This window comes from Pleurodeles waltl, chromosome 4_1, assembly GCF_031143425.1.
Source record: "Pleurodeles waltl isolate 20211129_DDA chromosome 4_1, aPleWal1.hap1.20221129, whole genome shotgun sequence".
NCBI classification, from domain to species: domain Eukaryota; kingdom Metazoa; phylum Chordata; class Amphibia; order Caudata; family Salamandridae; genus Pleurodeles; species Pleurodeles waltl.
In genome coordinates, this window is record NC_090442.1 from 809,303,949 (window position 1) to 809,324,790 (window position 20,842).

Here is a 20,842-nt window from a genome sequence, read left to right on the forward strand (position 1 = left end):
TCCGTCACTAATTTTAACCAATCGAGGTTTCCAATTTTAGATTTTAAGCCTGCCACATTCCAAGAGATGATCCCCGAGGCTATTGTACCCTGTGTATCATGTATGTCAAAGACTCCCTTAGGGTGCGAGAGGGGCTGGTGCAGTATGTTTATCTCCAAGGGGTCTTGCAAAGAGGGCCCAATTGCTGGTGGTCAATCTAGCTGCTCCAGTGAGGCCAGGGGCTCAAATCTATTAGACAGGGTCAGGGCAGTATCTGGGGAGTTGGAGACACCGAGATTGCCAAAGTTCTGTTTCCTAGGATGAATTAAGTCAGAATGACATAGATTAGATATCAGGGGAATAAACACAGATAGACGTTGTACTCTTATAGACCCTACAGATAGCCTTATAGTTGAAAAATGGTGATACAAAGCGTTGACAATCCAGGGGCTCCTAAAGTTTATGATGATGCAATCCCCTTGTGATGCTTTAGTGGATGGGCCGACCCAGGGGACCCTTCTTACAGCTAAAATGTCACTGTAGAAGTCTACCCTCCCTCCCGAGTGCTTTCCTACCCAATGCGTCACTTTGTTTAACAGTGATGCATGCGACTCATAGTGAGTATTTTCTAATGTGGGAGCGTTTTCCAGGATTAAAAGATAGGGAGCACATGCCAGCGGGATCCTTGGGCAGGCTATTTGAGTTCTTGTAGTCACCTGACCCACTAAGCCCTCCCGTATGGTTATGCCCCACTGAGGCTGTAAATTTGTAGAATTCTGAGATGCATCTAAATTCAGGGATTTTGGGGCTGAGTTCAGGGCAGGAATCGGCCTGTAGTTTTGAGGCTGATGGATGGCCGGGACAGGTGAGCATGCAAAGGCGGTATGATTGTTCTGGGGTTCAGCCCTGGGTAGTATGGAATTCATTGTCGTTGTGTTTGTTATAAGTTCAACCTTCTCCTCAAGGACAGCCACTCTCTCCAGAACCAGAGAACACAGCTTTTTTATATCCCTGAGTTGATCTTCAATCTGGGAAAGACAATTATTAAGGGGATCCGAGATCTTTATGTCTTTTGGCTGTTTTCCTGTAATTATTTTTAATGGATTAGATAAACGTTTCCCCTTTTTCTTCTCTGTTCCTGCTAAGTACTTTCCGAGCTCATGACTGTTTATGGGAGATCGGGCTGAGTCTGAGGGAGTTACTACAGACAGCGTGGGGGGGAATTACTTGCCTACTTATTTTTGGGGGTGGACTCTCTAGAGTTATGGGAGTAACGGAATCAATTTGAGGGTCCTTTTCCATTGTTACACAAGGGGTTCCTGTCTTTATCTTACCTATTGGAGATATTACAGGAGGGATCCTTCCCTCCCTCCCACCCTTCCCTATTTTCTCAAGGGATGACTCTAAGGTAGCTTCTACTCTCCCTATCTCCGACTCAATGGCACCCTTCACTGAAGTTAAGTAGCTAGTTATCAACCTGGGGGGAGCCTCCTGGATGGGATCCCTTCTCCCACAGTCTCCTTTGCGTTTCCCCATCAAGACAAACTAGTCCTTTATCGAAGGAGAAAATGCTGTGTGTTTCTTTGCAAGTTCCGGTGCCCAGAACTAGGAGTGAAACTAAGTTTTGCTCGACTTCTGTCTTAGGGAAATTGTCCGGTCACAACTTCCTACCACAGAGACCCTGGAATTATAATACAATAGTCCTCGCTGTCACTTTACGCATGTATGAGTCAACAAGGCACAGGGGGGGCTGAATTGAAATATTTTAAATACCCAAAATGACGAGAGCTCCTCTTTTCTCCCTTGCTTCAGCAGCTCTCCATAAATCAGGCTCCTCCACCGAGCCCCCAATAGCAAAATTGAAAGGGGGGGGGGCAGCCCAGTCTCTTCCTGGCGATGACGGGCAAAGGACGGGCCTGCCCTTGGCCCGGGCTTTGCCCGGGCACCGCCCGCGTCCCGTGAGGCGGGAGCACAGAAATGTTTTTAAAGGGATCCTGCCCTCTCCTCCAGCCGCCGCCGCCAACAACAAGCGCGTCCCGTGAGCCGGGAGCGCGGTAATGTTTTTAAAGGGCTCCTGCCCTCTCATGCAGCCGCCGCCGCCAACAACAAGCGCGTTAATATCTATATTAGAAAACGTCCATGTAAACTTGTTTTTTTTTTTAAGTGGAAAAAATATATAGACACTTAAGTGTTACAGGGAGGTCATAGTTAGGTTCAGAATTTACAGTTATAGTTATCTCTAGTAACTATAACTCGTGCACTAAGGTAACTGTGACTTGGACCCCCGCCATGCACAGTTTTCCTGCAAATGTTGCACTGATATTATCAATGATGTCACAAAAGATGTCATGATTGATGTAATATGTGGGGTAATTAGCAGTGCATGGCCAGTCCCTGGGGCCATTCCCTCACCATGCACGGCCGAAGGCCGTGAGGGGCGTGAGGTTGGCTGGATGCAGTGGGTTGGCCACAGGTCCTGGCCTTAGGTGGAGGTTGGATTAATGTAAGGCAATTGAATATTAACTTATGTTTAACACAAAACTTAGAAATTCACTGAAAAAAAACAAAGGTTACAGGGACGTTATGGACAGAGAGTAGAATTTAAATTTTTTTAGAAATTCACTAAAAAAATAAATATTATAGGGACATTATAGTTAGGTTCACATTTTATACACACCAAACCATAAAAAATCAGCAGCTATATAAACAGTTATCTCAAGTAACTATAACTCATGCCCTAAGGCAACTATAACTCACACCCTCAGAATGGACAGCTAATTACCGCACATATTACAACACTCATAACATCTTCTATGACATCATTGATAATATCTCAGCAACGTTTGCTGTAAAACTATTGATTAGAGAACTGGGCATGGTGGGGGCATGAGTTAAACTTACTTTAGGGCACGAGTTATAGTTACCTAAGATAACTGTAACTATTACTACTGAATTTCTACAGTTATGCGAGTATATATATATATATATATATATATATACATATATATATATATATATACACACACACACACACACACACACACACACACACAGATGTCAACAAATTACTTTAAAAAAAGACTGTGGACACTTGAAACCTCGGGCTCATTTTCCTCTTTACGGCCTGAGTAGTTTGTACTGATTTGATTTTCAGAATGTACTGAAGAATAAGGTATTTTTCACCTTTTGACTACTCTCGGAATGAGGTACTTTCTCGGTCAACTCTTTCTGATGAAGCTGCCAGTTACCATTCATTTGCTGAGAGGCTTATATACCACTTTTTTTGGTGCGACATCAGCCGCCTTTCCTTGTTTTTGCTAAAGAGTGATCATCTGTACCTCAATATCTTCTCCAAAAAAACATGGTAGCCTCAATCAATAGGAGGATCTACATAGGTCAGTTGGAACGTAGCAGGGACCTACACAAAAAACGACTTGAATATTGTGAAATCGTTTTTTTTCTATCTTGTCCCATGTATATCTATTGTATTATCAGCATTTGGTCCATTTGACTAAAGGCTTGAATAGAGAGCCAATGCTATCAATGTATGGCTTGAATAGAGAGCCATGCATTTTGGCGGTACAAAAATCTAGCATATCACCTCTGCCCACCATTTTCCAGAAAGGTGTGCTTTCATTCTTTTCTTGGCGCACGTTTAATATTTTAGCATCCAGCAGTTCTGCCCATATACATTCATGTTGCTCCGTCTTTTCAATTTTAATCTCAATAGTTTGTTAGCATTATTTACTGGAATGCATGTCATCTGTGATGGAATAAAGACATATTGAACGCCCTCATGTTACTTTATTCTTGCTACTTTCTCTCTATAGGTTAATAAAACAATAATGCAAACTAATATGTATATTGGGCAGGCCTGAACTAGTAATTAACTACAACACATACTGGAGGCACTGGCTAATTATTATAATCAAAATTCCCAAAAGATAAATCACACAAGTATCATGTATTGCTTCCAAAGGAGGCCCAGGGGTACTGTAAAATTGGTTCCACAAGGTCTTGAAATTTAGCATGCTTTAAAATATTTTCATCAAGGCATTACCTTTAATGATGTTGGCTCAGCTTTGGCTCATATGTTTTCTCTAAAGCAGACTCTCTTAATTTTGCAATATTGCGCCTTTAAAAACATGGCTCATCATCTCTTACGCGCCTAATGGAAGTCATCCTAGCAAGGTTTATTTCTACTTCCAGGTATGGCACCAAAGCCTTCCGAAAAAAAACAGAATCGTGAATGACTCGATTAAGCCAGGAAAGCGCTGAGAGCCAAATCCCGTTTTAGCTTCCCCTCTTAAACTCAGATTACACTAGAACTCTGTGTCCCGCTACAGTCGCTCCTTTTTCAAAAACGTATTATTTAATGTTCTGGTCTCGGGAAAGAACTGCCTGATTTAAGTTGTGGGTCCTGTTTAATGCCCAGAAACATCCATGGAGCTAGGCCCTCAACAAGATATTTGGGTAAAATGCACCTGATGGCTTTATGGCAGACGATGGCCCCTGCTGGTTATTTTAACTGCTTACTGGCCATAGAGCAAAAAATACATTTCCTTTGCTGAAAACTAAATGCTAGTCCCTTTACAGCTTTAATGCTCTTCTGCCACTCCAATGCAGGTAAAAACTGAGTTTCGGCATTATGATTCGGCTTGTTGACCTGAATGAAATTACTCAGTCTTGAAATTACACTTGCTTCAAGCAGTCAAGGTCGCTTCTGGGAATATTGCCCTGAAAAAATGTGCCATGTGTTGGATGTTGCCCTGTACCTAATGAGGCGCGCCGTCTTTGTTGAGGCTTTGTTTTCACAGATTAGGTATTAGATCCAGTAAAGACACTGTAAACATTTGTTTTAATGGAGTAGAATGGCGCCCTACTAAAAGGCTTTCTCAAATTTGTGATGGAAGCTAAACAACTTGAAAGTTTAGAATTAACCTGATGTTGCTTAAATATGCGGTATCACATGGAATTAATCACAGAGAAACATTTTCACTGTATGCAACTATCAAGTTTTAACCGTTTGGTGGTCTGTGTAGTAGTACGATTTGAAGTCACTTAGCACACATGACATCTTTTTAATGTAGTTTCCGCTATTAACGATGTGCAGCCTCGTGACTAACTAATTTTACCTTACATATAACGTACTCCTTTTGTCACACATTTTATTGTTATGATTTCCTATGACTGTCAATAAAAAATTATTGATCGATTGTTTGGTTGTGCAGCACTTTATGAAACAATCAATATGACAAAAACATTGGCCCTCATCATAACAATGGTGGTAAAAACCACCTATCGCCTCGGCGATGGGCGCCAAAATACCATCACCGCCGCTACCATCCATCCATCCACCATATTATGATAACTACCGGACTTCTGCCACTAGAAGGGCGGAAATCCGGCAGTGATCATACTGGTGGACAGTGGTAAGCGGACACTGCTATCACCAGCACCGCCACCACCCGTATCATGACCTGTGATTTGGTCTGGTGGTGTTCTGCTGGTGGGGCAGTGCTGGCGGTAGCAGCGCCCGTTCCCTGACGGAAGACCTCCTCGACCAAGGTAAGTCGGGCTTCTGGCAGGGGAGGGGGGTGGGAGGGTGTGGGGTGCTGTGTGTGTGTCTGAGTGTGTGCATGAATGTGTGAGTGTGTGTGTGAATGCGTCTGTGTGTGTTGTGTTGTTTGCGTGATTGTATGCGTGTGAGTGCATGTAAGAATGGTGAAGTGAGTGCATGTCTGCATGTCAGTGTGATCGTTGTAAGAATGTGTGTGAGCATGTCTTGAAGTATGTGTGTATGCCAGTGTGTGTATGAATGCGTGTATGCCAGTGTGAGTGATTGGGTGTATGCGTGGTGCGTGTCTGCGGGTGTATGGGGGGTGGGGGACTGTCAAGATCGGAGGGTGTGGGGTGTGAGCATCAGAGGAGGTGGGAGGGGGGGGTTTGGATGGAGGGGAGTGGGGGTGTCAGGTGTGTGTTGAGGGGGATAGGGGAGCCACCGACAGGTGACAGGGAAGGAATTACCTGTCACCGATAGGGCCTACCGCCATGGTTTTTGTGGCATTGCTAACACCACGAAAACCATGGTGGTAGGTAGGCTCATAATGCCGCTGGCAGTACTATGCCGGCCGCCGGGCTGGAGAGTGACATCTCCGCCATGACGGTATGAGTAGAGAAGTGGTGGGATGGCTGCAGCCAACCCGGCATTCTCATAATGTGGCGGTATGTACAGCCAGCCTGTCGGCAGTACTACCGCCACATTTCCACTCACCACTGGGGTCATAATGACCCCCATAATCATTATTTTCAAAATAATACACATAACTTTGCCAGAAAAAAACAGCAGCATTTAACAGGTTTGTACTATCTTACCTATGGTCTTTTCATACGAAAGTATAACAACTGAAAGTTGCGTGTGAGGTAATCCTTTACTTTGGACGGCAATCGGGGACATGAATTCTTCATTTGAGAGGTCAGGTGGGATGGGCTGCTGTACCTCTGTGTCTGCCGTGCTGAACCCTACCTTTCCAGGTAAAGTACAGGTACTGTCTCTCGTTCCCACGCGAGCAGTGCCTGGAGAACAATGGAGTTAGAAGGAAAATCTCTTAAAATCAGCAGTTCAGTACACAGTGAAAAAACATTATTTAACGCAATGCCTTCAAAAACACATACTTCCAGTCAGCTGACTGTTATACTTCCTGCATTAAAACAAATAGTAATTTTGTTTGCAGGGAGCTGGGTTCTGGTTGCAGTACCCCTCAACCAACAACTTTTTGCCAGTTTTTTAGATGCAACCTCGAATGAAGTGCACTGGATTCCTGCTAACCAGGTCCCTGATGCCAGTGTCTCTTCACTAAGACAAGACACCTGGTCACTTGGTCCCTAAGTTATCAGGCCCTTCAGCCCCCCTGTAATTCCCTAGTAAATGGTAACCCTGTCACCTAGGGAATGGGTACAGTAGAGGACCTCCCCCAGAGGTGCAGCACAACTTGCACCACTCTGTGGGACCCAACACCAACACCAAACAGACTGCTATTGCAGGCTGCGTGACTTGACAAGTGCTCCCAAAATTGAAAACACCACTTGGAACACAGCACGCCACCAGCATCGCCATGCCAGTTGAACGCCACCAGCAGTATCATGTCCTGTGATAATGGCCTCACAGTGTTCTGCTGGTGGGGTGCTGCTGGCGGTAGCGGCGCCCCTTCCTGTTCCCTCCTGGAAGACCTCCTTGACCAAGGTAAGTCGGGCTTCTGACAGGGGAGGGGGTTGGAAGGGTGGGGGTGTTTTGTGTGTGTATGTCTGAGTGTGTGCATGAATGTGTGAGTGTGTCTGTGAATGCGTCTGTGCGTGTTGTGTTGTTTGCGTGGTTGTATGCATGTGAGTGACTGCGTGTAAGAATGGTGAAGTGAGTGCTTGTCTGCATGTCAGTGTGATTGTGTGTAAGAATGTGTGCAAGCATGTCTGGAAGTATGAATGTATGAATGCGTGTATGCCAGTGTGAGTGATTGGGTGTATGTGTGGTGCGTGTCTGCGGGTGTGTGCGTGTATGGGGGCAGGAGGAGTGTGAGGATCAGAGGGGGTGTGGGTGTGAGGAACGGGTGGGGGTGAGGATCAGAGGGAGTGGGGGGTGTGAGGATTGGGAGGGGGTGAGGGGGTGTTTGGATGGAGCGGGTGGGGTGTGTCAGGTGTGTGTTGTGGGTGGGGGAGCCGCCTATCAGTGACGGAAGGAATTCCCTATCACCGGTAGGGCCTACCGCCATGGTTTTCGTGGCATTGCTAACACCATAAAAACCATGGTGGTAGGCAGGCTCATAATGCTGCCGGCGGTTCTATGCCAGCCGCCGGGCTGGAGATTGACATATCCTGCCCAGCGGTTGATACCGCCAATGGCGGTATGAGTGGAGAAGTGGCGGGCTGGCTGCAGTCAACCTTTCATTCTCATAATGTGGCAGTATGTACCGCCAGCTTGTTGGCGGTACTACCGCCACATTTCCACTCACCACCAGGATCATAATGACCCCCTATATCCATCTGCAGATTCCTTACCTTAGAATTATCCCTAGGCATCAGACTGGATCTGGATTTTTTTTCCTGAGTAGTACCTCTGCCCACCAGTAGGTTCCCCGTTGCATCTATATAGGCCCTACTCAGGCGCACTGACATCAGTTTCTTTTTATGACTTTCAATGCCAGGAGTGCCGGGCCACAAAGAACACTGACCACTGGTGTGGAAAATCTAGGGCCCTGTCCTTTGAAATATGCTTCCAAAGGGGGGAAATGGATGGGTCTGTAAGGAATCTGCAGCTAGATATAGGGCCTGATTTAGCTCTTGGTGGATGGAATACTCTGTCACAAATGTGGCAGATAGTCTATCTACCATGTTACGATCCCCATAGGATATAATAAGATAGTAATATAGTGGATGGAATATCCTTCATATTTGTGACGGGGTATTCTCCGCCGACAAGGTCTAAATCAGGTCCATAGTCTCTGCCAGCTAAGGCACTACCGAAGGTAAGTAACTTGTTCATCTGATAGAGATTTCTAGTTGCAGGTTTCTTACCTTAGAATACAGACTAAAGCAAAACCTTCCCCGAAGGTGGGTCTGGGAACCAATTTTAGACAAGGAAGTCCTGCACCAGTGAATGGGCAAAATGCCCAACCTGATGGACCTGACTGTCCAGGCAGTAGTTCTTTGTGAACGTGTGCAAGGAGGCCCACAGTGCTGCCTGGCAGATGTCCAGGACCAGAATTCAGTGTTCTAATGCAATGGTTGCAGCCTTGGCTCTAATGGAAAGAGCAGCCAAACCCTACGAGGGTTGCTTCTTGGCCATTGTGTAGATGGCCCACTCCTGCATGGATCATTCTTTCTTTGCTCACACATACCACACAAAGAGTTGCTCATCCACCCGAACTCTTGTGTGAGGTCAAGGTAAACCAACAATGTTCTTTTTGGGTCCAGACTGTAGTGGTTCCTGTTTAGTTTTTATGGGTCTCAGGAGTTTAGCTTAGCCTTCTGGCTTGCAGGTCTGTGCCCCCTTCACCTTGTGACTTTTAACCTACTTAGCCTGCTCTGTTTTAGCCTATTTATATTTGTATTTCTTTTAGGATGGCTGCCTTTGTTTACAGTTAAAGAAATGTTTTGATTTGCATTATCAGTGCCACTGTGAAGGTGCCACTATCAGCGTCATAATCAAGTGGTATATGCAGGCATTTATATTGTGTCTGCTTCTCCCTTATGGGTGACAGGAACATAATGTACACTTTTCGGGTTGTTTACACAGCTGCCTCCACACGTATGCCTTCTTATCTATTGTTCTGGAACATACCTCAGTCAGGCGTCCTACATGGTCTGCATAAATACACCTCACACAGACAGGGTTATCAAAGGGATTCCTACCAGATGCCATTGACGCTATCTATGCTGCACGTCGCCTTCCTGCAGACCCAGCCTTTGTGTCACTACGGAGTCTGACCTAGAGACCTCATTCCAAGGTAATGAGGGTTGGGGGGACACAGTAGTGGCAAATTAGGTTTATCACACCTAGCTCTCATTAGGTTAGAGATTAGGTTCTACATGCTAGGGCTTTTATATTTGGGGTATTTACATCTCATGTTTATTGCACAATGGTGAGGGGTCTTTGTATTTACGACTCTCGTCTTCCCATTTCTTCTTCTTGCACTGTTCATTATTCTAATCATTGCAGCTCATGCATTTTACCGTAGTCTGCCATCATTTCAATAAATATATTGAAAACTTTCCTGCATTTCCTTCATTGCCTGTGTGTGACAGAGACTTGTTGCTAATTTGAGAAAAGGGTAATCTTGGTTCCACCACGACTCCCCTGAGATGTCGCATTCTAGAGTCCATGCGTAAAGGATGCCAGAAACCCTTTCACTGATAGGGTTTTTGGTGAGGTACTGCTTGTGAGCTAGGAGGGTTGGGCCGATAGTTATGACCTGTTGTAGGATTGGCTTAGTCGCCTACAAACAAAAGTGCTGTTATCCCTAAACCAGCAGTCTCGCCTAGGAGCAAACGTCCAACTGCTCCTCCTCTTTGGAGGAATGTGGGGGAGTGTGAAGAGTAGATAGTGATGGACTGGCCTACATGAAAGGGAGTGACTACTTTCAGAAGAAAGGAAGCTCTTGTGTGAATCACCAGTTATTCTGGACAGATTGTGAGGTAAGGAGACTGGGATGATACAGCCTGACGCTTACTGACCCTCCATGCAGATGTTACAGCCACAAGAAATTCCATTTTGATGGTAGGGAGCCTGAGAGGGTAGTTATAAAGTGGCCGAAAGGGACAGCACATCAGAAAAGTGAGAAGGAGATTGAAATCCCACTGAATCATGATAAAGAGGGAGGGTGGAAACATATGTTGGAGACCTTCCAAAAACCTATTTACAACAGAGGATTTGAAGAGGTAAGGCAGGCAACCACAGAAAAGCAGAAATAGCAGAAAGATAGCCCTTTTTAGTGCCCAGAGCTGAGCCCTGTTGGACAAGAGAAAGAACAAAAAGAAGAACCTGAGAATGGGGGGTAGAAAGGAGATCAATTTGTTTGCCTCAAATTTCTCCTAATGTGGGTGTATACTGTCTTGGTGTAGGGACACCTGACTGACAAGATAACCTCACATACTTCGGGAGGAAGATCAACTGCTATCAACTGTCGCTGTTAAATCTCCACGCAAGAACAAGCACAGCTGACAGGTCCAGTTGGAGGACCCTCTCCTGCTGCTGAGACAGGAGATCCTCCCGAAGGGACAGCCTGATCAGAGGGTCAATAGCTATGCCCAATAGCTCAGAATAACAAAGTGCCTAGTCTGGCACCTCAAGGATGATTTGTGCCCGGTCATTCTTGATCTTCTTGAGAATTCTGGGCAGGAGTGATGTGGGCAGCAAAGCATACTGGAGGTGTGAGCTCCACCTGAGATGAAAATCATCTTTGAGCCAGAGCCGTCTTGGAAACTCCAGCGCGTAAAACTGCTGATATTGTGTGTTCTTAGCAGAGGCGAACAGATCTAACCAAGTCTGCCAACTGCTGAAAGAAGCCTTGCCCCACCTCCAGGTGGAAATACCATTTGTGATCCACTAGGTATCTTCAGCTGAGTTCACTGGCTCTGGCATTCAGGGAGCCAACCGGGTGCTGCAGTACCAGCGACATGCCCTAAAATTCCAGTAATGTCCAGAGACACAGGGCCTCTTGAAAATAGTCCACAACCCCACCCTGCCCTGTTTGTTGCAGTACCACATGGCGGTGGTGTTGTCTGTGAACACCTACACTAGCCTTCTCATGATGGAGAACAGAAAGGCTTTCAATCCCAGTCAGATCACTAGGAGCTCCAACAGGTTGATGTAGAGTCTGGATTCCATCAGAAACCAGAGTCCTATGATCTCCACCTCTCCCAGAAGGCCAACCCATCCCCGGAGTGAATCATCTGTCACCACTGTCAGATCTGGTATGGGAAGGGAGAGAGGTCTGTAGGTGTCCCAATCACAGTTCGTAAGCCACCACTGCAGTTCTTTTGCTGTTCCCCTCTGAGATCTGGAACATGCTGGAGAGATTCCCTTGAAGCTGCTTTCACTGGACCTTCAGATACCACTAAGCCCGCATATGCCAAGGTCATGTGTCACTTGCAAGATGCAGGAGGACGAGTCCCAGCAGAGTCAGACTCACCGAAATCCAGGATAGAGACTGAAACATTAGTATCATAGCCTGAATGTAGGAGGTAAGCCCTCCATGTAGTGTGCAAAACTAGGCACAATGTGCAGATGGTCCTGGCAACCACATGTTGGTTTCCAGAGATAAAAAATAGACCACCTAATGCTCTAATTTATATGGTAGCTTGGTCTAGCATCTCAAGACCAATTAACAAAAATACTTCAGATTTTCATAAATGTTTTAAGACCAAGATCATCAAAATCGGGTAAGTACTTTTTAAGTTATGAATTTTTAAAGTTTCACAAAATGAGTCTTTTTGTGCATAATTACGCATCATGAGAATCAATGGTGGATATGCTTTAAAATTACATATAAAATCAGGCAGTGTGTTTACCAAGTTGTCCTTTCGCAGGTAAGTTGAGGTCATTAATGGCCACTATTGGTCAGCTGCAGAAGTTCAGGCGGCTCCCGGTTCTGGCGGGAGCAGCAAGAAGTGGTCTTTGGGGCTGGTGCCAGGCCACTGCGAGGGGCCACTTGGAAAAGCACTGCACAGGCGGACTTAAAGGTAAGTTCAGTGGGTCCCCTTGGAGTGTTGAGGTTGCATGGGGTGGGGGACCCTTAGAGCACACTAATGCCTTCACCTTAGTGAACACTTGAGGGGTGCTGGTAGTGGTCAAAGGGAAGCATGTGTACTGAAAGTGCTCATGGCCTACTGTGAACTGCAGGTAATGTCTGTGGCTGGGAAGGACATAGATGTGAAAGAATGTGTCCTGCAAGTCCAAAGCAACCATGGAGTCTACCGGGTCCAGGGCTGATAGGACCTGAGCAAGCGTGAACATTTTGAATTTCTCCTCCTTGAAGAAGATATTGAGGGGACACAAGTCTAGGATAGGATGAAGACCTTTGTCATTTTGGACACCTGAAAGTAGTGGGAATGGCAGCCACTACCCACGTCTGGCATCAGCACCCTCTCTATGGCTCCCTTGGCCAAGAGAGCTGTCACTTCCTGATAGAGGAGATCTAGATAATCCTCCATCAGCCTGTTTTAAATTGGTCACATAGAGGGAAGGGTAGTCACAAAGATGAGGGAGTAGCCCCTTCAGTCTATTTGCAAAAACCACGGTTCTGATGTTCTAGACCGCCAGTGGAGCAGGTGATGGCAAATCGTGTCATCCACTGAGTGCCCTTGACTGTAGGAGAGCAGATTAAGAGAGCTTGGAGGCTGCTGCTGCAGCTGTTGAGGGGTGGTGAACTGTCCCAAATGCTGGTTGCCCGACTCATGGTCTGTGGGTACTGCACCCACACCTACACCCACACAAAGGCTGTGAAGTATGCAAGGCAGTTGGGAAGGTAGAGGCAAGGCCAGAAGCCCCTTCCATGGCCACAAAAGTAGTGAAAGGGAGCCTGGGGTGACGAGGAGGCATGAAATGGTGCAAGGACCTGGTTGCAGCCCTTCTAATCTTAAAGCACTGTTGTCTTCAAATAAACGGGAGCCATCAAAGGGCATGTCCTTGAGCGATGCTTGAACATCCCCAGAGCCAGTCATCCTCAACCAAGTGTGGCACCTTAAGGCCACTGTGGATGAAACCGCTCTGCCCAGTGAGTTGGTGGTATGCAGTCCACAACATATTGCAAACTTAGCTTTGCCTGTCCCATCTGCAACAACCTGGGAGAGTATGGCCTGGGCCTCCTCCGGTACCGTTGGCAGTACCTGCACAACCGTATTCCACAGAGTGGGGGAATAGGTGCCCAAAAGGAATGCGGTCTTCACAGACCACAGTGTGACGCTGGGGGAAGAAAACATCTTCTTCACTAAGGTGTCCAGCCTCTTGGATTCCCTATATGGGGAGTGTTAGGAAATGCATCAGAATTTATGTGGGAAGTAGAGGCTTGAAGCATCATGCTCTCTGGGGTAGGGTGTTGGGTGAGAAAATGTGGGTCCCCTTGAGTGGGGCGGTGGTGGCAGGCAATCATCCTGTTCACACGTGCCCCTATGCTGGCCTTGAACCAGGTCCCAAGCAGGATGTCCGTGAGGACCTTGTTAAATGAGGTAGCAGTTCTGAGGGGGGCACTCCTAGTTGAAGTGCCTCTGTCAAGTTGTTAGTCTTGAGTGCCACTGAGAGCAACTGAAGGACAAGGACTTTGGCTGCCCTCCTCACCACCACTGTGAAGGATGCTCCCTCCTCTGTAGCCATGATAGGGGGAGAAAGCATGACAGTAGCTGGAGAAGTGCACAGTCCAATGGTCTCCCCCAGTTCCTCACACTAGTCCATTAAGTCATAAGGCTGGCATTCCTTAGGGTCTAGTGACCTTTCCCATTCCTCTCCAGATCCTAGCCGATAAGAATAGGGCTCAGGCTCTGCCTGGAAGACATGGCTCCAGTTGGAGCCGTTGGTCACTGACCCTCCAGCTCTGGGTCGGAGTCAATTATTAGAATAGGGACACCGCTGCAGGTGTGCACCAGCAGCACCGTAAGCGTCAACATCAGAAGTGGTGCTGGGTAAGGTGGAGATGGCACGGCCAGCATCACTCTGGAATTAGGAATGGATCCATCAGGCCTAACTGGAGCCAGGGCTGGAGCCACCGACACGGAAGCAGTAGAGATGCCTCCCAAATATGAGGCGAATGGCTCTTTGAACTCTTGCAATTGGGCAGGGTCGCTCTGGCTCCTGGAAACTCAGGGAGTCATGGCCTTGAATGTGAAGGCTCCTTTCGTCTTGTCGTCCGACAGACATGGCGAGGTTGAAGATCTCTCAGACTTCTTCTCCTTGAGGTGATGTGACTTACCAGAGTGACCAGATGACTTCGAGTGCAACAAGGATATCAGACTCCGTGACCGTTTGAAGGACCTTTGTCTCAACTGATAGCTCAGTTGTCTCAGAGTCGCACATTGAGCCACCAGGAACTTGAGGGATCACTCTCTCAAGGCCTTTGGGTTCACGGCATGGCAGTCAGCACAGGCCTTTCCGCCATTGTCATGCTGAAGGCACAAGAAGCGCACAAGGCACGGGTCTGTCAACATTGATCGGTGACAAACTCTGCAGGGCTTGCAGCCGGCCTTCTTTGATGACATCCCTGCCATACCAAAAGGAAAAACCTCAGAAAGACTTTGACAAATGTTGAAAACAGTTTAGTCAAAAAATGACTAAGGGATAGCTCTTCTCTGGATCTGCGCTGACTGGAGCAGCAAAAAAAGAACTGACGCCAGCACACCTGGGTGGTGCCTATATAGACACCACAAACATCATCTCCAGCACAGAAGCTGCCGATAAGGCCATGTGGAGCCGAATGACACCGCCTACTGATGTGCACGGGTACTTCTCATGAATTTGTTTTTGGATCCAGTCCGACATCTGGGATAATTCTAAGGTAAGGAATTTGCTGCTAGAAGTCTCTATCAGATATTATGTGTATAATATGCTTACTTAGAGGGGCTTTAAGCCACCTCTCTTCATCCATTGGTCTGTTGTTGTGTCATCAACACTTTGGTTCCACCTGCTACTGCATACAGCATAGGGCAATGGGTCAGCCTACTACAGTCACTGGTTAACTCTACTTTGAGTGACTGCATTTTGCTCTCTCAGAATGACCCTATCCACACTCAAAATAGTTTCCTTCAATGCTAGTGATTTGTTTTTACTTTAATTTTTTAGTGTAAGAAAGATGATTTATAACAGATATGAGCACAGGCTACATTCCACGCTTAATCAGTTACTGACTTTTGCTAATGCTGTTGTAAATTCCTTTTGGAATGTCTGACTGCTGCTATTGAACAGCATAACAGATTGAGTCTATTTGAAACTGTCCTGAATTAAGTTGTCTTCTTTTTACTCAGTACACAAAACAAAATATTCAATATTATAACTGTGAATTCCCTCATTCCATCCTTCTTTCTTCTCTTCTCTCCTTTTCCTTTTCTTTTCACCCTTTCTTCCATCTTTCAATCCTTCTTTTCATATTTCTATACTTCTCTTTCCTTTTTTCTTTACTTTCTGTTCTTTCTTTCCTTCCTTCTTTCCTTCAAACCTTCCTTCCATCTTTCTATTCTCCTTTCTTTCATTCTTTCCATTATTCTATCATTTTTTCTCTGTATTTCCTTCTTTCTTTCGTACCTTCTTTTTTTCTTGCCTTCTTTCTGTCCCTTCTCTGTCTTTCCTTTTTTCTATCTTCATTTCTTTCCCTTCTCTGTCCTTCCTTTTTTTCTTTCTTTCTTTCTATCTTCATTTCTTTTTTTCCTAAAGGCAAGAGGCTGGCAGCCAATGGCAAAGCAATTGGCTTTTTTAGGTCTGTGTAAGCCAAGACCTTTTGATTTCACTAAAAGTATCTGGATGACACTGTTACTTGTAGGGATGTTCGGGTACACTTCATCCATTTGTATGTATTTGTGTAATTTACATATTTTTTCAACCCACTCAAGCATTTATCAAGGGGTAATGAATCATCTCACTTCAGTCTTAGCTGACTTTCATGTGGGTTACAACATGCTGCCCTCTCACAAGGAGGGCATCTACACACAAAGTAGTTCCAAAAGGTTGGTGGATAATGCCAGACCAATTGGCTTTGCCAATATTTGTTTAGGTTTGGCTTTCCTGCACAGCTGCCAAAATAAACTATTGTTACCAATTCTTGAAGATATAAACAGAGTGGGCTTTGACTACGCCCAGAGGAGTACTTCTATCTCATTTCAAGTTATTGGCTGCTTGGCGTTTCATTCCGCATCCTATCGGTACTTGATTTGCAATGTACAAGGTACTATTTATGTTCTTAAAAGTATATCATGAGGAACTATTTTACATCTTAAAAGAATACTGAATCAACACACATGAAGTTCTCTCTCTCAGAGGCGCATTCTTTATAGAAACTAATAAATTTGCTTAGATTGTTCACTTTATCCACTTATTCCACCATGTACTATATTGAATTGCACATGGATTGATGGAGTACAATTGTATCAGAAAGCCAGATTCGTTTTTTTGTACAATTCAGTTGGAACAAAACTGCATTTCTAATCTAGTTTGGATTCCTAAAATACTTGGGTGAGGTTTACCAATGAAAATGACCCTCTGTCTGTAGTATACAGATTGTTCAGTGTAGCAAGCTTCTTGCAGACTCAAAATGCAAGCCAGACCTATTTGCTTTGCCAAAGCTTTTTCTGTTGTGGGGCAAGCACTCTGTTCTCAATCTGGACAGAGAATGGAGGAGCTAAGGACTAATTAGACATTCTAACTGCCCATGAATGACGTGATACTCAGGCAGAGGGACACAATGGAGAGTGTACAGTGGGAGTGCAACTTGGAAATGAGCGGATACCAGTGATTATGCTCTCTGTGCCTACAAAGACAGTGCTATTTGGGAGGTAGAAGACTTTAGGAAGTATACAATTGAGAGTGAGACTCTGGAAGGATAATGCCAAGAGGGCACAGACAATGAGACATATGGTGTAGGAGACCCTTGAGATTTTAGAGTAAATACTACAATCACAGATGGCAAGTGTAGCAAGTCTACCTTTTCTGTATGTTGCCCAGACACAGTGACTTTTCGGACCCTATTTTTGCTGGCTTTAGAATTCTGTGCACTTTACCATTGTTAAACAGAAGTAAAGTGCCAGAGCTTGTGCTCTGAAAAACGTGCTGTACTTTGCACCTCCCTATTTGGCCTATTTAATCTCACTAAAAATCCATTGTACATGGTACCTAAAGTGCACAAATGACAAGGAAAGTTAAATATCATATGTGTACTACAGTGTGTGTTTATACCACCTACGTGTATGACAAAATATATGTGTGCTAGGAGCACCACTGTGCACTGGCTTGGCTGCTGATTAAATGCACAGCAGTATTACGTGGCAGTTACGTGCCTGCCAGGTAGGCAATTGATTTTATATATTCATAATTACCTCTAAAGTGTACCTTGTAAGCCCTCAAAACAGAGTGATCACATATAAAAACACGACACATTAGCTCTTGAGGTTAGTGTGCCCCCGCAGTGAAATAAAACCCAAAAGCTATTTCAGTATGTAGGACTTGGAAGACTTTTACTTGAGTAATCTTAAATGGGATTAAAATCTTAAACCTTAACTCCTCTGCACTTTATTTTCTGTAAATTGTATAAAGTTTCACAAAACAATTTTTATTTTCTGTTTTGAGGACAAATAAAATTCACACAGTGCTCTTCGGTTATTACAAATGTTAAGCAATGAGGATGCGTGTCTCAGAATGGGATTTTGTTTTTTAAATCAGCAGTTTATCATCGTAACTGCATTATTGTTTTTTTATTTGAGCTTTTCTGCATCTTATCTTGTGTTTTTTGGATTGTCATTCAGCATTTGAATAATGCTTATTGATTAACTGATTGAATTCCCATTTTTAGTTTAGGAAAACTATTTTCTGCTTAGTTTTTAAAAGCTGATGTAATGGTGAAATCAGGTTTTTGTTAACTAAAGCAGAAAAGTAACCTTATAAAAATGTGCTTTAGGCTGTCTAGGCCAGAACTGACAAATCTAATTAGTCACTCATCACACTTGCACTGATAGAATACACATTATTGGGTGGTGTAGGAAGGTAGCCTCTTTCTAGCCTTGTTACCCCCACTTTTGGCCTGTTTGTGAGTATATGTCAGGTTGTTTTTACTGTCTCACTGGGATCCTGCTAGCCAGGGCCCAGTGCTCATAGTGAAAACCCTATGTTGTCAGTGTGTTTGATATGAGTCACTGGGATCCTGCTAGCCAGGACCCCAGTGCTCATATGCTTGTGGCCTATATGTGTTCCCTGTGTGGTGCCTAACTGTATCACTGAGGCTCTGCTAACCAGAACCTCAGTGTTTATGCTGTCTCTGCTTTTAAAATTGTCACTGCAGGCTAGTGACTAATTTGACCAATTCTGTTTGGCACACTGGAACACCCTTATAATTCCCTAGTATGTGGTACCTAGGTACCCAGGGTATTGGGGTTCCAGGAGATCCCTATGGGCTGCAGCATTTCTTTTGCCACCCGTAGGGAGCTCAGACAATTCTTAAACAGGACTGCCACTGCAGCCTGAGTAAAATAACGTCCACGTTATTTCACAGCCATTTTACACTGCACTTAAGTAACTTATAAGTCACCTATATGTCTAACCCTCACTTAGTGAAGGTTAGGTGCAAAGTTGCTTAGTGTGTGGGCACCCTGGCACTAGCCAAGGTGCCCCCACATTGTTCAAGGCAAATTCCCCGGACTTTGTGAGTGCGGGGACACCATTACACGCGTGCACTACATTATAGGTCAATACCTATATGTAGCGTCACCATGGTAACTCCAAACATGGCCATGTAACATGTCTTGGATCATGGAATTGTCAACCCAATACCATTCTCGTATTGGGGAGACAATTCCATGCATCCCCGGGTCTCCAGCATGGAGCCCGGGTACTGCCAAACTAACTTTCTGGGGTTTTCTCTGCAGCTACCACTGCTGCCAACCCTCAGACAGGTTTCTGCCCCCCCTGGGGCCTGGGCAGCCCAGTCCCAGGAAGGCAGAACAAAGGAGTTCCTCTGAGAGAGGGTGTTACACCCTCTCCCTTTGGAAATAGGTATGAAGGGCCTGAGAGGAGTAGCCTCTCCTGGCCTCTGGAAATGCTTTGAAGGGCACAGATGGTGCCCTCCTTGCATAAGCCAGTCTACACCGGTTCAGGAATCCCCCCCAGCCCTGCTCTGGCACGAAACTGGACAAAGGAAAGGGGAGTGACCACTCCCCTGACCAGCACCTCCCACGGGAGGTGCCCAGAGCTCCTCCAGTGTGTCCCAGACCTCTGCCATCTTGGATGCAGGGGTGTGAGGGCACAATGGACAGCTCTGAGTGGCCAGTGCCAGCAGGTGACGTCAGAGACCCCTCCTGATAGGTGCTTACCTTTCTCTGTAGCCAATCCTCCTCTAAGGGCTATTTAGGGTCTCTCCTGTGGGCATCTCATGAGATAATGAATGCAAGAGCTCACCAGAGTTCATCTGCACTTCCCTCTTCGACTTCTGCCAAGGATCGACCGCTGACTGCTCCAGGACGCCTGCAAAACCGCAACAAAGTAGCAAGAAGACTACCAGCAACATTGTAGCGCCTCATCCTGCCGGCTTTCTCGACTGTTTCATGTTGGTGCATGCTCTGAGGGCTGTCTGCCCTCACCCTGCACTGGGAGCCAAGAAGAAATCTCCTGTGGGTCGACGGAATCTTCCCCCTGCCAACGCAGGCACCAAACTTCTGCATCACCGGTCCTCTGGGTACCCTCTCATCCTGACGAGCGTGGTCCCTGGAACACAGGAGCTGGGGCCAAGTGTCTTCCACAGTCCAGTATCCCTTCTGTCCAAATTTATGGAGGTACGTCTTTGCCTCCCCACGCCAGACAGTAATCCTGTGTACTGCGTGAACTGCAGCTGCTCGGGCTTCTGTGCACTCTTGCAAGACTTCCTTCGTGCACAGCCTAGCCCAGGTCCCCAGCACTCCGTCCTGCATTGCCCAACTCGCTGAGTTGGACTCCCAGTTCGTGGGACTCCCTTTTGTTGTGCTGAGTCGACCGCCATCCTCAAATCTTCAAGCGCCTGTTCAGGTGCTTCTGCGGGTCCTGCCTGCTTCTGCCTGGGCTCTCTGTGTTGCTGAGTGCCATCTCTGTCTCCTCCTCCAAGAGGCGACGTCCTGGTCCTTCTTGGGCCCTGGCAGCACCCAAAATCCTCAAATGCGACTCTTGCAGCTAGCAAGTCTTGTTTGCGGTCTTTCTGCGTGGAAACAACTCTGCATCCCCCAGCACACCATAATACATCATCTGACCAAAGAAGAAGTTCCTGGCACCTTCTGTTGTTGCAGAATCTTCGGCTTCTTCCACCCGGAGGCAGCCCTTTTGCACCTTCATCCGGGGTTTAGTGGGCTCATGTCCCCTGGACACTTGCGTGACTCTTGGACTTGGTCCCCTTCCTTTACAGGTCCTCAGGTTCAGGAATCCATCTTTAGTGCTTTGCAGCCAGTTGTTGTCCTTGCAGAATCCCCTATCTCGACTTTACTGTCTTTCTGGGTTAGTAGGGTAACTTTATTCCTACTTTTCAGGGTCTTGGGGTGAGGTATCTTGGACACCCTTAGTGTTTTCTTACACTCCCAGTGACCCTCTACACACTACACTAGGCTTGGGGTCCATTCGTGGTTTGCATTCCACTTTTGGAGTATATGGTTTGTGTTGCCC

The 20,842-nt window shown here is 46.0% G+C and overlaps 1 protein-coding gene across 1 annotated transcript in view; it reads right to left on the minus strand.

Moving 5' to 3' along the window:
* CFAP54 (cilia and flagella associated protein 54) overlaps positions 1-20,842 on the minus strand; it is a 1,075,777-nt gene that overhangs the window by 235,114 nt on the left and 819,821 nt on the right. Inside the window, exon 42 of the mRNA XM_069229529.1 lies at positions 6,355-6,555. Coding sequence (XP_069085630.1) covers positions 6,355-6,555 — 201 coding nt within the window. The remainder of the gene's footprint in view (positions 1-6,354; positions 6,556-20,842) is intronic.